Source organism: Rousettus aegyptiacus, unplaced genomic scaffold (assembly GCF_014176215.1).
Source record: "Rousettus aegyptiacus isolate mRouAeg1 unplaced genomic scaffold, mRouAeg1.p scaffold_m13_p_10, whole genome shotgun sequence".
Taxonomy (NCBI): domain Eukaryota; kingdom Metazoa; phylum Chordata; class Mammalia; order Chiroptera; family Pteropodidae; genus Rousettus; species Rousettus aegyptiacus.
Genome location: NW_023416285.1, coordinates 13,570,936 through 13,586,488, shown reverse-complemented (window position 1 = coordinate 13,586,488; position 15,553 = coordinate 13,570,936). Strand labels below are relative to the sequence as shown.

At 42.9% G+C, this 15,553-nt stretch overlaps 1 protein-coding gene across 5 annotated transcripts in view; it reads left to right on the top strand.

Moving 5' to 3' along the window:
- The window catches only part of CCDC149 (coiled-coil domain containing 149), a 96,279-nt gene that overhangs the window by 66,949 nt on the left and 13,777 nt on the right, over positions 1–15,553 (top strand). For 4 of the 5 annotated variants that reach the window (XM_016154818.2, XM_016154817.2, XM_036227563.1 and 1 more), the window contains 6 exons: positions 477–649; positions 1,377–1,449; positions 2,865–2,949; positions 5,103–5,247; positions 13,842–13,918; positions 15,386–15,418. In XM_016154818.2, coding sequence (XP_016010304.2) covers positions 477–649; positions 1,377–1,449; positions 2,865–2,949; positions 5,103–5,247; positions 13,842–13,918; positions 15,386–15,418 — 586 coding nt within the window. The remainder of the gene's footprint in view (positions 1–476; positions 650–1,376; positions 1,450–2,864; positions 2,950–5,102; positions 5,248–13,841; positions 13,919–15,385; positions 15,419–15,553) is intronic. The other variant, XM_036227560.1, reaches the window with a different exon arrangement.

Sequence of the window (15,553 nt, the reverse complement as noted above, 5' to 3'; positions counted from 1 at the left end):
ATGCTTTTTAGGCAATATCTCAACCGATGGAGAGCCCTAGTTAGGGAACAGCTAAGATCGCCTAGACTTTGCTTTCCTTCTCTTGCTAGTTGGTTTTGAAGAGCAGAACAAGATTTCTGGGTCTAGGGTGGTTTGAAAAAGCACGGATTTGTAAGACACTGGCTGCTGTTCCCACTGTCTGAGTTTGCCCTTTCCTGGCCTCTGGCTTTGGGGCGTGCTGCTGTTGATAAGGGATCGGTTCCATCTTTCCAAGCTGCTGCACCCATCCCATCTTAGATACGGTGTCTGGCAGGAAGTCGTCCCCTTCCTCTTAGCTTTTATCATATTCCAGTGTGTGGTGCTTACGGTTTTATAGCATGCGGGTGGTATTGATTAGCTCCCTAAAAACCGGTCAACCTTAGCGGAAGGCTCCGTCTCTGGCCGCGAAGCAGGCATCTTTAGGACATCTCGAGTGAGGGCGCTTCCTTTGGTTTCAGATCGAGTCTCTGGAGCACGACCTGCAGGCCTCCGTGGATGAGCTTCAGGATGTGAAAGAAGAGCGGTCCTCCTACCAGGACAAAGTGGAGAGGCTCAACCAGGAGCTAAACCACATTCTGGGCGGGCACGAGAACCGCATCATCGACGTGGACGCGCTGTGTATGGAGAACAGGCGAGTGGCCGGCCCAGCCTGTGCGTGGTCGCAGTGCTGGCTCGCTCTCCCTGGACCTGCAGGCGGGCAGTTATTTGCAGCCCTTTTTACCTTTGAGAAGAATTGCCTTACGATGAAGGGAAAGTCACAACCCCCCGAAACAATATTAATGTCACATATTCGTTGTAAAAGTCAGAAAAGAAGTACCACACACGTACATGCCTGCATGCATACCTCTTTCTCTCTCCCCGGTTAAGCAAGAAGGGTAGGGAACCAGTGAAAGCTGCTTGTTATTGCTGTCAAGGAGAGAGAAAAGAATAAGAAAGTAAATTGAGAAATTCCCTTAGCTGTTTCTTTTTCCCTGAGGCAAATTTCAATTGTGTATGTGTCTGACTTAATGTTATGTCTGATGTAGCCTCTTCCCACCTTCCTTCCCTGCGGAATCATCTTAATGAGAATTATGTGAAAACCGTGTTGACGTCCCTGAGGGGACCTCTGTGCAGGGCTCTTCTGAAGTGGGCTTTCTGTGATCGGGGCATATTTGACCTTGATCGCACCCAGTTAAGCAGGTGTCACAAGGATGCACTTTTGTCAGCCTCCCTTCAGTGGTGAGAAGCGTCACGTGTCAAAAATGACTCCTCCAGCACGTGGTCTTCCTTTTTCCTCTTTTCTGATTTGAGTGTAGGTTTGTTTGTTTGTTTCACTTAGCTCTCAAATACTTTCTAGTTGAATCCATTTCTTTTTCCAGGTACCTTCAAGAGAGATTAAAACAACTTCATGAAGAGGTCAACCTCTTGAAATCCAACATTGCCAAGTACAAGGTAGCAGAATCATGACGGGGACGGCGATGATTCACTATTGTGCATCTAAATGTCATTCTATTTTAATTCTCTTTCATGTGCCAAAGATATTTTAGTGCTTGCCTGCCCTCCCAGAGAGAGGCCAATAACTGAGGGTAACCGGTAAGAATTAAACCCCAAACAACAAACACAACAAAACAGCTTTCGCAAGAGCTCCTCCTGTCGCTGTTATCGGGACGGGGCATACAGAGACACCCAGAATCTGGATGTGGCCACTTTATAGCCTCAGTCCATGTGAAATTAGGCTTCTTATCCGGCTTTTCTATAAAGCGTTCTGTCATCAGATGCTGTTTGTCTCATAATCATCCGGAAGAAAATGGTTTCCGAGCGATGAAGAAACAAAGATTGGGAAATCACAACCTAAACGATACTGTTCACGTCACACTGACAGGACACAATGTTTAAATTCTCCCCACTGTTATTTAGTCTCATTCCAGCACCATTAGTCTGATAATATCTGTTTCTGCAGATGTTACTTGTAAGTGTTATAATTAGAAAAATCTCCTGGGTTTCTCTGCTTTGAAAATAGATTGATTTCTCTTCCTGAGGGTGAAGTTTTACAGCAATCTAGATGCTTGGAGAGCCTTCTCATTTTCCTGGCTTTTGACGCTGGCTTTTTTTCTCAGAAGTCACCATGCCGTTCCTCCTTTCTGTAGTATGAGGGCCACACTTTAGTTTACACCAGTCGATAGATACACACGTAGCCAAAGAGAAATACAGCTTTTAAAGGTGTACAATTAATACATAATTGTGAAATATGTGCTTATGCTTTCCTTTAACAACGTTTATTCAGTTCTTCCATTTGCCAAGTACCGGCTATATAGTATATATCGATTTTTAATGTGAGAGTCTCTTGTAGGAATGACACTTAGGTGGCACGTATGCATTTCCCTATCCGGCGTCCATGGCAGATATCACTGTTGACGGTGACTCTTTTTCCAGTCCAGCCAGAGAATCCTTCCAAACACCACCAGCACTCTCCTGGCACGAGAGTAAACCCGTTTTCCATCTCATGCCTATTGGAAGGGATTTCATAACTAGTGACTTCACACATTAGACTGAGTTTTTGCTTCAGATTTGATCATTTAATAAATGTGCATTGACTTCCTTTTATATATGAGAGACTATAATTGCTGTCATCATTCCACAAAACAAAAAACAAACAAAAAAAAAAACAAAAAAAAATCCTTTACCAGGTCCATACAAATCCTAACTCTTCGGCAGGGACCTAGAATTTTTAAAGGTAGGCTAGCATTCAGAATTTGCAAAGAGTTCTTGTATGCTGGGTGGGAGGACACATCTAACCATAACTAGGTATCTTTCCATGATTGGCTTTTCTGACAGAGGTCTTTATTTTTCTCCCAATGCTGCTTTAGAATGCTCTTGAGAGACGGAAAAACTCAAAAGGCCAGGGTAAATCCAGCAGCACTGTCCTGACCGGAGTCCTCTCCGCAAAGCAAGGTAGAGTTCATCCTCCTGGAGGGGCCACTTACCATCACAGAACGATGCTAGAGCTGTCGTTCCACATCTTGTTTTGTGGACTGAGAACCGAGATGATCCTTGAAACTTCTGCCTGCATCAGAATTCCCCGGAAGGCTTGTTAAAACACAGATTACTAGGCCCCACCCCCAGCCCAGAGTTCCTAATTTGGTAGGTAGAGTGGGCCTGGAGGGTAGTAGTTCCAAAAAGTCCCCAGGTGATACTGATGCTGGTTTGGAGACTGCTTTGAGAACCGCTACCTTAGAGCTTTTCCTGATGGCTGGATCTCATTTGTATCCCTTCCTCCCCAGAACTGTGCTCTTCTTTAAAGAATGGTTTCCCTTCTCCTGGTCATCTCCGAGTACATGTTTCAACCTCATCAAATTTCTATTTTTCCTAACCTCTATGGTTGGCATAGAAAAGTCTCATAGCTGCCGAAATCATTTTATGATGAAACATGTGCCTTTTTCAAAGAAGCTTTTATTGATTGCAATTTTGTTCCTCCTCTTTGTCGATTCTGATGAAAAATAATGATCTTCCTGAAACAGTCCAGGGGAAGAAATAGCAGAGAGCTTGCTCCTGACACTTAATATTTGGGAATTCAGTTCTAAACATAAGCCTCAAGTCGAACATGCTCGACTGGCCCACTTTTGGGGTTGTTGGCAGGACAGATCAGCAACAATCCGATGGCAGTCTTAATCAGAGCTAGAGTGGCTTTCAAAAAAATGCTGAATCTCCAGCCTACCTAATAACCAAGGCACTTTAGCAAGCAGCTTCTTTTTTTTTTTTTCATTCCACTAGAATTTGTTTTTATTTTTATTTCGTTTGTTTGTTTGTTCGTTTTAAATGCCTATAGCACCTGATCTTCCTAGATGGTCTCCCATCCAAGTACAAACCAGACCTGACCCTGCTTAGCTTCTGAGATCTGACGAGATCGGGCATGTTCAGGGTAGAATTTGTTTTTAAAAAGAAAACTACAATACAGAAATGAGAAGCAGTGCATCGAAGATTAGCTTTGGATACCCTCATTAGCATAGCACCTTTGAGTGCTGAGACCCAGCCTTGTTGCTGCCGTGGGGAACTCCAGCCACACCCAAACGCCGTGGCAGAACACCCAGCCTGGCAGGACCTCTCTAGAGAACCACTGGGTGGCCTCTTATGAAATGCCTAAACCAATCCTTTCTGAGCTAGCAAGAAATAATTACACAGATGTACAAACATTTTGCTTCGAGAAAGTTCTTCCTATATTAATTATAATAAAAAAAAATTGGAAACAATATAAATGTCCAGAAGTAATTAATTATTATATATCTATATGTGAACAAGTAAGCAGACATTAAATTTTATGTTATAGGAAATGTTCATGGTGAAGCCATCAAGTCAAAAAGCAGAGGTTTTTTTCTTTCCATTTTTGAAGAAAAATGTGTGAATTTGTATATCTGCATCTAGTCATATAGGAAATGGTGTTCAAAAATATACAGTGATTTATGCTGGGTTTTGTTTGTTTGTTCGTTTGTTTGTTTGTTTCTGCCTGGTAGGAGTAAGTGGTCATTGTCTTTTTGTCTTTTATCTCTTGGTTCATCTACCCATTCTAAGAATGTACACATGCAAAGTATATTTTGCAATTTAAATAATGTCCTCAATTATCTTGCTACCCACTGAGGGTACCACACCCTGGGAATCTCTGATATAAGGCAAGGTGTTCAGGACATGAGTCATCGTCATTAGCACGGTGGCAGGACATCTAGCCAGTGTTTTAAATCAGTCCGCACCTAGCTTTCCCGTCCATAAAATGAGATTAAATACTACTTCCCAGGTAGATTTTTTTGTTCTTTTTAATTTTAAGTCTCAAATGACTTAGTCAATACCAAAGTGTTTTGAAAGTATACAATGCTGGACAGATGCAACAGATTATTGTCCTTTAAAAAATTGTTGATAAAAGTCCACGATGACGTCCTCTTTTCTGTTTAACCCACCCACTGAATTTTATTCTTTTACTCTTGACACTTGACGTGGACTCTCCAATGCAACGCGGTAACATTTCGAAGCTGGGTACCTATCACAGCCGGGGGAACTTCCACTGGTTGCGTTCCAGATGGCTTGGAGACCGAGCCGTACCTTTTATATCCCACTAGTTCAGGACCTGTTATCTGAGGATCACGGATGCAGCCTCCCAGCCACTCCGCAGTCCATTGCCGATCTGAAGTCTCTGGCGACGGCCCTGCTGGAGACGATCCACGAGAAAAACATGGTCCTCCAGCACCAGAGGCAGACCAACAAGTAGGTGACCGGACCCTTGGGTGAGGGGCGGGCAGGGAAGATATGGGATGATGGGTGGGACTACAGGCCTTAAGGGAAGAGGGTGAGAGCCCTCAAATCTGGAAGGAAATTTATTAAACTAGAACTGCATTATGATAGCACTTTGGCTATCAGCTGAGGTCCAGCAAGCAAATAATAGTGCTCACTGCTTATCGAATGTGAGCTCTGAGCTGCTCACTGAGTGATGCACATTACGTGGGTGGTTTCTATACTACACTCGCCTGGGTAACTTAGCCTACCTCTCCTCCAGATCTCCATAAGGCAGGCACCTCCTGAGCACCCTTTTAACCAATAGCATGACTTTGAGGGCTCTGAATGGCAGCAACAGCCAAGCATCGACTCAGGTAGCTGGGCCTCTAAGGAGGTCTCATGTCACTCTTTAGAATCAGCAAAAAAGATGGCGAAAGGAACAATAATTACAACACAGTGTCTTATTTGGGTATTATAAACACATATTGACTACATTGGGCAAAATCAAGCCAGTTAAAGTAGCCATTAGAGATGACAGAAGCAAAATTAAAGTGTTCAGAGAAAGCGAATAAACAATAAATTAAAGAAGTTTATTAAACATGGCAAACAGGGCGGACTTCATGGGCGAATGGCCCGTGCAGTTGCTCAGGGCCCGATGCTCAGGTGGGCCCTGCACTCGATCTAATGCTCCTTTCGCCATCTCGAAATTCTCGATCGTTTTTTAGCAAGGGTGCCCCGCATTTTCATTTTGCGCTGGACGCTGCAAATTCCGCAGCTGCTTAGAAGACCTACACCCAGAACCAAAATGAAAGTGTGGAGGAAGCGAGCAGGCCCCGAGAAGGCTGGGCTTCCGGCAGAAAGGGGAGGGATCGGGGAATTGGGGGCCTGGCGAGACAACTGGAATATGATTGAGAGTACTGTGAAAAACAAAATAGAAAAAGGAGAAGGCAGGAGTGAAAGGGAGATCGCGCCGGAGATTAAGATATATATAAAAGAAGGCAGGGAGCGGTGGAGGGAGTCTGGGCAATCTCAAAGGAATGACAAGGGTAATTTATTGACAGAGGAAGTTTCGAAATTCTTTTAAAAGAAATCTTAGCCAAGGAATGAAACAGCCAGCGGCTGAAATGCAGATGCCTCTCAGGGGAGGGGGACGGGGTGGGAAACCTCCCCAGAAGAGGTACAAGGTCTGTTTTATCCAGGCACAACTCCTGCAGCCTCAGTGTCTCTGCCTTTATCCTCACCCCGTAAAGCCCCCCTCAAACCTTCTCGGGTCTTCTAAACGCTCATCTATTCTCACTGGGGGACCACGGCCCCTCCTTGACTGAGAAAACAGAGGCTACTCCTGATAAGTCCCAAGACTTGCTGTGCCCCCTGAAACCGACGTCTCCCACCCTCTCACCCGCTCCTGTCCCTGGGGCCGTGCTGGCCACCAGTCCTGTTGGCCTTCCCTATCTCCCCTCTTCTGGGGCCTGGCTCCCCTGCGGCCTCCTCCTCCAGTCTCCTCAAACTCCGCCCCTCCTCTGGCCTCTGCCCCGTCACCCAGGAACCTCATAGCTCTTGCCGAACCCCCAAAGCCTTTCCTCAGCTCTGCAGCTGCCCATGCATTCCACTCACCTCGAAGCTTTGTGAACGAGGAGGCCATCCCCACTTTGCCAGCAGCTGCCCCCTCTAAGTGTCTATGGGGGGGGGGGGCACTTATGCTTGTTGAGAGATGCAAATTCAGCAGGAGGAGTGGGGATGGAATGCAGGAGTCCTGGATTGTAGCAAGCCCCAGTGATTCCATGCACAGGAAAGAAAGATCGCCTTGGCTTCAATTCCTCCCAACACCTCTTCTGGTATTTTCCACTGCGGGTCATCTCTACCCCCGAACAGCGCTTCCTGAATACCACTTTCTTCTATAATTGCTTTACATCCACACCTCTATCTGGAAACCCATCTTGACCTCCTCCGACCTTCTCTGGTGTCTCAGTCCTTCTCCCTCTCCCTCCTCTTCCCCCCCACCCCCCCCCCCCGCCCCGAGGCCTCCCCGTCCACTTTTCATTGCCATCTTTCATCCTTCTTCACTTATCCGGAGACCTCATTCCCCCTGTGCTTTACCTCTAGTTAGTTCTCTGCAGACTCTCCTCAGAGCTCTTGTCTCCACCGCCCCATCAAGAGCAAGACGCACCTTTCTAAGCACTAGGTCCACTGTCTCCCCTGATAATCTGTTAGCAACTCAGATTCAATAAATCCAGAGTCTGAGCCATCCATCCTTTAGTATGGTTTCAGACATTTTAAAATGCTTGTGCCCTGTAACCCAGATGGTCCACTTCTAAGAATTTATCCTAATGAAAAAAATCAGAATGACGCCCTAAGATTTACACATGCAGCGGTTCATTGGGGTCCATTTATGAGAAAAATGGAAACAACCCAAGTGTTTTTTAATTGGAGAATGATTAAAACCACAGTAAATCTAAAAGAAAGAAGATTATGCAGCCATTTAAAGCATGATTTGAAGAATATTTAATGTGCTCTGCCACCCTAACGCCCCGGTTTGACAAACTTCCACATCGCTCGGGTGTAAGCGGTCCCAAAGCCAGAATGTTTGTCCGTCTTGGTCACTGTTCTCTCCCAGTACATGGGATAATGCTGGGCCCACAGTGGGTGCTCATGACTGTTTGATGAACTGATGATGGAATCATCTCCTAACTGTTCCTTTTCTGTTAACACACACATCCAAACGGTCGTTAAGCTTTATGATTTTCATGCATTCGTTTATCCAGTATATATTTCCCCGAGTGTTAACCATGGGCCTTCAGTGAGTATCTCCTACCTGCCCGCTCTGCTTTCTCCCCACCAGACCATCACCTCTTCCTTGGGAAAACTACCATGAACCCTCCACCTCAGACCCCAGCCCCGCCTCCCCCACTGCCTCCCACACCCACTTGCCTGCCATGATTCTGATCATGTCACAAGCCGCCACTGAAAAGCTGGGCTGAGTCCCCACTGTCTGCCAAACATGGACCCCATTGCTGTTCTCCTGACTCTCCTGCCTCTCTGACAGGCTGATTTTCAAAGGCACCCCTAACATTTCTCACTGCAACCAGACACGCTCCTAAGTGCCGTGGGCTCTCCCCTCTTTTAAGAAAGACCAACATTTTTATCTTGCCAGGTTTATTTTTGCTTTAACGCACCTTTTCATTTTAACAATCATGTAATAATTTTGAACCATCTCGTAATTCAAATTTTAAAAATTTAAACAACAATACACAGTAAATCCTTGAGTAACATGATTTTGTTCAACGACATTTTGTTATAAGTTTGATGAGTCACATAAGAACTTAACTCTTCTGTATATCAATTAGCCTGTGGTAAAACTGGTGTCATTATACGTTGTTTCACTTAAAGTCAAAGATTTTATTGAGGACGTTAAGTTAGGTCTTTTTGTGTCTCAAAATTGCTGCTATTTCTCTGTCACTCACATCCCCTTCTTGGGCAAAAGCCCTGTTCCTTATTTCCTGTGGACCCTCCCCAAGGCTGCATGTATAAGCAAATGCATAATACACATATATAGGCACACAGAAATACTCATATGTACTTAAATAAATGTAGGTATTCCGTTTTTTTTTTTGTTGGTTTGTTTTTTGTTTTTTACAAATAGTAGCGAGTATACACAAAATAAATTTTTCCCCCACTGTTCTGTACCTTCTCTGTAACAATAGATCTTGACGATTGCCTCATATCCACACATAATGTACCTAATGTGCCATTTTTAATGCTCAGAGGGTCTTAGGTTTCATACTTTCAATAAATGTTTTATTTGGGAGCATGTAAAGAAACTAATTATACGACAAATAGAATGGGGGCTAAAAATAGAATGTGAATTTTGTCTGCTTGCTGTTATCCCCCATGATTTAGCCTTTCGTAATTAAAATAATAAAATAGCTTTCGTTTCGGTGGAGCACAGTAAGTAGGAATAAAGGCATCCTGTTCCGTAAGTGTGTTTTCCGCTGCCCACCCCTCGAGAGGGTTCGGTGGGAGCCATCTTGAGGAACTGATGAAGAAACCTAGGACTTTACATCTTGGGAGGATGTTCAGTTAATAGGCATTTTGCTTGAGGTACTTTTTCCAAAGAGTTGGCAGTTTTCTGATTATTGCTAAAGAAGAGATGAGGTTCACTTGTCTTATAAACAGATGGCAAAGCATTAATAGAAGAGGCAGATGTTAAAGCACTGTTTCACTGAATACCACATTCAGTTCTCCAGTCTCTCCCTCCAAACTGTCACTCTGCCAGTGATGGGGCGGTGGCGGCGATGGTGAATTTATGAGGACATGCCGGCCTTCCGCTGCCCTTCCCGCTACGCCTGACACTGTCCACTCCTCGTCCCCTTGCCTGTCCAATGGTAAATAGCTTGGAAGTTCAAGATCTTAGTGGCAGCAGGAGCTGTCAGGGAACAGAGCAGATTCAAAAGAAGGCCGCTGGGGCGGAGGTGGGGGCGGGGTTATCTCCAGGTCTTTACAGAGCCACAGCCTCCTGCGTCCTCGTCAGGCCCTGGCTGTCTTAGTGACCCTCACTCAGGGAGTCCAAGAAGCAAGGACAGTCACAGCAGTGGCCAGTTCCTGAGTTAGTTCCGTCTTTGCAGACCCCCTAATATGATGTCGTCACCAGAAACTGCTACCAGAAGTCCATCTAGGGGCCTGACGTCTTCAGGATCTTCCTAGACTACTAGGTGGACATATGCTGAAATCTCTCCTATCTTGACACAAACTGGAGCTAAATAAAAATTTTTATTTTTATTTAAAATCTCCCCTCTCCTACAAAAAAAAAAAAAAAAAAAAAAAAAGCCTCTCTCGAGCCTGTTTATGCCTCAAGCTACTGCCCTGACTCCTCCTGTCCCTGCTAAGCTACTTGAAGAGTCATCTGTATTCACTGCCTAGACGTCCTCCCTCATCGTCTGCTCTTGTCTCCACCCTGTCACTTGGATTCTGGATTTCGCCGCCTCCACTGTCTTGAAACCTCTCTCTCAAGAGTCAGGCATGTCTTCTAAGTAGCCTGCTCTAAACGTTCACCTAGAAGTCTGACCGCTTCTAGAGCCGGATAACACTGGCTGCCCTGTCCCACCTGGCACTGCCCCCTCCCCTGGCTTCCGAGGCCCACGCTGCCCTGCCTCCCCCCGTCCGTCGTCTCCAGCTGCGCTCCTCACAGCCTTCCACAGGAGGTTCTCTAGCTGCCGGTTCTTCTGACTCCTCCTGCTCCGTTGGCGAGTAGGGTCACTCCCCCAACCCACACGCTCGTCTCTGCGCTCCCAGCAATTCCCTTTCTCCCATGTGTCCAGACAACGAATACCCCGTAGACACCTCGGGCCCCTTCTTGTTGCTCCATTCTTTTGGCTTCTCCACTTCTCCGCTGTCTGGTTTTGGGCCACCGTCATCATCAACCTGGTCTTTCCACTTCTGCTCATATTCCTTCCAGTGCCTTCTCAACTCTCCACCAAGAATACTTTTTCTAAACATCACTTATGCTTAAAATACGTCAGTATCTCCCCATTGCCAGTGTATAAGTCTCAACCTTCTCAATACGGCGGCAAGATCATTATGAGCCTCTCTGGATTCATCTTTCATTTCATCTTCGCCTCTGCTCTCTAGTTCCACGGAAGTATTTCTGTATTTCCGAGCCTGGGTTTTGATTCTGGCCCCTCCACTCACTACGTGTGTCGCCCTGGGCTAGTTAGTTGACCTCTCAGGTCTCAGTTCCCTCCTCTACAGAATTTGGATAATAAGAGCTGCCTCATTGGTTGTGGCAAGAGACTGAGCGAGGTAGTAACTCTGTAATATCCGGTCAAAACAAGTGATCGATAAATGTCAACTGTCACGAAAGCCTTCCACTGGCACCCTGCCTGTGTGTGTCTGTGGGTGTGGATCTGTCTGTCCATCTCCCGTTAGATTTTTAGTCCCTCCAATACAGGGGCAGGATCTGCTTCTCTTCATCATCCCCTACAGCCTCAATAATTTTGTCGAATTGGTCAAACTAAATTGAATGGATCCTGGTCCTGCTTCTGCTGTCTCCGTCTGTGGAGACTGCCAGCTGTTAAGACTCTCGCAGCCCTCTTCTCTCGCTGGGCTGTGTCACGTCGCATTCGGTGGACCCCCTTCTGTGATCTTTTAGTGTGAAGCCTCTTTGTCATCTGAAACATCATCTCGGGTTGTATTTTGCAAGTCAACTGTGGCTACATCTATATTTCAGTACGAAGAGTTTTTAACAAGAATTCGCTCCTGGCATGAGAAAGCTCATTTTACAGTGCCATTACTGGGTATGGGTTAAGAGTGCGCCCTTTGGAGGCAAACCAAGGCTTAGGTTCAAATCCAGACTCATCACCTGCTGAGCTCCACATATGGTTTTGGCCAAGTTGACTAACTCCCATGCTTCTGTTTCCTGGTGGGAGGTATAGAGTATAGTGGACAAGAGCCCTGGGCATTGGGAAGAGACAGAGCTTTGAGATAGACTTTGTGTCCTTGGGCAAGTTGCCTAACCTCTCTGTTCCTTAGGGTCCACATGTTCAAAAGGAGGATAATAATATAACATACACTGCAGAGTTTTTGTCAGGTCTGATGAGATAGTGCAAGTCCTCTAGGTGTTCAGCATGGATTCTGACTCATCTCCAGGACTCAGGCAAGATTGGTTTTGCTGTTCATGTTAACGGTAGTGCAGTCATTATTGTTACTGATACTATCACTACGACCACGACGATGACTCCTGGGTCCGTTTTACTGCCTGCAGCCCCGTATCAGATGCCTACGTCAGGCCAAAGAAGAAAGCAGTCTCCACTGACAAATTTAGGCAGGTTCTCTGAAAGTAGATTGTTGGGGACACCAGCAAATTCATCTCGCTCCATTTCTGGGGAGACCTGGCTGTGTTATCAGGGAACATCAGAAAAAATACAACCAAATGTCTCTATGCCGTGCCCTCGAATGTTGCGCTGATGGCATCCTTCAGCGTCCACAGAAGAGTTAAGCCTTATCTTTTGTTTCCAAGAGGCAGCCAGGTACAGATGATCTTGATCTTGTTAAAAAAAAAAAAAAAAAAAAAAAAAAAAAGGCGTCAACGTGAACACTGCTGTGATTGCATCTCAAACCCATCGGCTGGTGAAAAGGGAGCTTGGATCCGAAGGTCTGAGCAAAATATTGAAAGCGAGATTACGAAGAATGGTGTTTATGGAAGGGTCAGAGACATGAAAGCAGAACGGACCCAACAAATGGAGTGGAAATTTAAAGTAATTGATAAAGACTATGCAGAATTTTTAAGACTTAAGGAAAAGAAGCAAAGAAAAGCTTTAAGTACCTAGATGAAGAAATCCACATATAATAACGTCAAAGAGTTTCTTGTGAACTCAGAGGGAATATTAATTAAGATGCTGCAAGTCAATTCAGGTAAAATTCGGATGAATTCAAAGCTATGTGTGTGTGTATATATATATATGTGCAGACATATACATATTCATGTCTCTGCATATATGTGGGTGTGTGCAGCTCTCTCTGGAATATAAAAAGAGCCAGGAGAACAATTCAGTGTTCTGATTTTTCCTGCTGAAAGGAATTGAACCTTTTCTTTATTAAGGATAATTTCCGTATCATTTTAGCACAGCAGTGCCAAGAAAATCTCCCAAATAATATAAAGACTGGTTTTTCAATTTCTAGGCCAATGGAAAATGATTCAAATTTTAGATGACTATCAAATCATTTCCCTTATATTTAATTTTGTGTAGAATGAAGGAGGGGAACTATATGCCCACACTTCTGTCTTTGCATGGAGATAGACAAAGTTTGACAGGTAAACAGTATAATCTTTTCAAATCATTCCAGAATATATATATCAATGAGTCCAAATGGTCAACTTGGAAAGCAATATCATTATTCTAGTGATTCTGCAATTACTGAGAGTTCTTTTGAAATGTCTCTTTTTAAAAATTCTCTCCATTGATAATTACAGACCATGAGAATAGAAAAGCATTTATTTAATCAAATACATTTTTGATCATCTACCAGGCATTATGCTAGATATCAAGCAAGAATTAGACATCAAAAAGATACAGGCTAAGAAGGCAGATTTTATAATTATTTTATTATTTTATTGACTTGAAGGAACATTACCAGGTATGTTCACTTATCTTATTTGTTGAACTGATTGTTTCCCAACTCAGATCCACCCTCAAAGAATCAAGATGTGATACTGCTAAGGGTATTCCAAATTAATCGTCAATTTTAGCAATGAGCGATTCCCAAATAGAAATTCTGTAAGACATTTGGATAATGGTGGAGTAATTGTTTAGTTTCCCAGGGGATCTACTTTTGTGGGAGAAGACTCTCTTGAAAAACATTTAGTTTTTAAAAAAATTGTTCACCGTATGTTTTCAGATGTATTTTCGATAGAGTATATGGGTTCTATATATGACACACACACACACACACACACACACACACACACACACACATACATACACAGACTCCATTTTTAGTGTATATCTTAAATCTCAAAACATTTTCTCTCTACAAGGGTACTAGTGGGTTTCTCATTAATCTGTCTGCTGCCATTTTCTTCCCTTTTCCAGAATCCTAGGGAATCGGGTGGCTGAACTAGAGAAAAAATTAAGAACCCTGGAAGTTTCTGGTTTGTGGAGTCTTCCAGGTAAGTAGAATTTCGTGAAAATTGTTTTCCTTTGTTTTTTTTTTTTTAAAGGAAGCTCTCACATAATTTGCAAATATTCTACCTCTTCAAGTGCTTTAAACTTAGAAACTGTCATTTTGGGAGGAAATCGGAAAAATACAGTAAATGTGCAGATTCTCATCTACGTAACTATAAGGTTTTGCTAAACTAAATTCTGAAATTGTCATTGTGTGTGTCTGTATATGGTTTTTAAAAAAACTTTGTAAATGTAGTAAATTATTTCATTTTTGTTACATATAGGTATCTTTTAAAGATTTGTTCAATTTAATTATCAGTTCTAAAAATGAATGTAAGAATATGTAAAGATTTGCTCAATTTAATTGTCCATCCTAAAAATAAAAATAAAAAAAAAAACAAATGTTCCAACCCAAATACACTTTACGACCTCTCTCTCCTCTCTTCCCCCATCATATATATATATTTTTATTTCAAGCTACATAAAATATATATATATTTTTATTTCAAGCTACATAAAATATATATTATATATATATTTATATATATGTATAATATATATTATATTATATATATTAAAATATATATAATATATATATATATGTAGCTTGAAATAAAAAATATATATATATATTTTATGTAGCTTGAAAATCAAAATTTCCTGTGGAGATCTTTTTCACAATTGTACACAGGTGTGGGGACACACTGATGTTTCCCTTTAATTAGCTATATTTATCTCATTTGCCTTGGTCAGTACCCCCTTCACAAGACCACCGTTAAGTATTTCCTCTTTCTTTACAATCTCTAGAAAGTAGTATTTATCATTTTCCACAACCTCCCTTTCTCTGGAAGCAATGTCGTACATATATTTTTAGTTACTTAACCTTTCTGCATAAATCAGTTTCCTCTACTCCTGATTTGTATCAGTTGCTTCCCTGTAATTTTTAAGAAATGAAAATCGTCACAGGGATGTGGACCACAACACATTTTCTTAATGTAAATTTGAATAGCCGCCTTAGGTCGCCTGGAAGTGTATTTCATAAATTAGAATTTCTAGCAGAGATTCCTTGAACTTGCTGTCAAAAGACCTAACAGAACTAATTAGTGGCGAGTGCCGTCCGGGGATTTGAATGATCCATTTTGCACAAGAACCTTTTGATGCGGTTAAAACCTTATCTTCTTTGAAGGCCTTTCTTTTATTGCATTGAATTTCAACACAGTTGAGCAAATTTATCGTTTATTTGTGCAGTCAGATTGCTATTTCTGTGCATGTACTGTTCTCTCCCCCTTCTCCAATGACTTAGTGAAATTTCACAATGTTTTATTTCTACAACTTACAGAAAAAGCTGGAAGTTGAATAACTGAACGAATGCTGAGAATTTTCTTTCTCTGATGTTGTTTGGTCTAGGTCAGAATGGCTATTATGCAATAACAATTGTTTTTTTTTTTTTTTCTTCCTTTTGCTGCCTGAAGGCCTGAGCTACAATGTTTCAGTAGGATTTGGGAGTATGTTCTATTTGAAATATCTGTGTTTGTGGCTTATATCAACAGTGCATTAATACCATCCCTGCATGTAAATAAATAGTAATGCATTCTCTATGTATCCGTGCGCTTTCCTGATTAGAACAGTCAATTGAAATG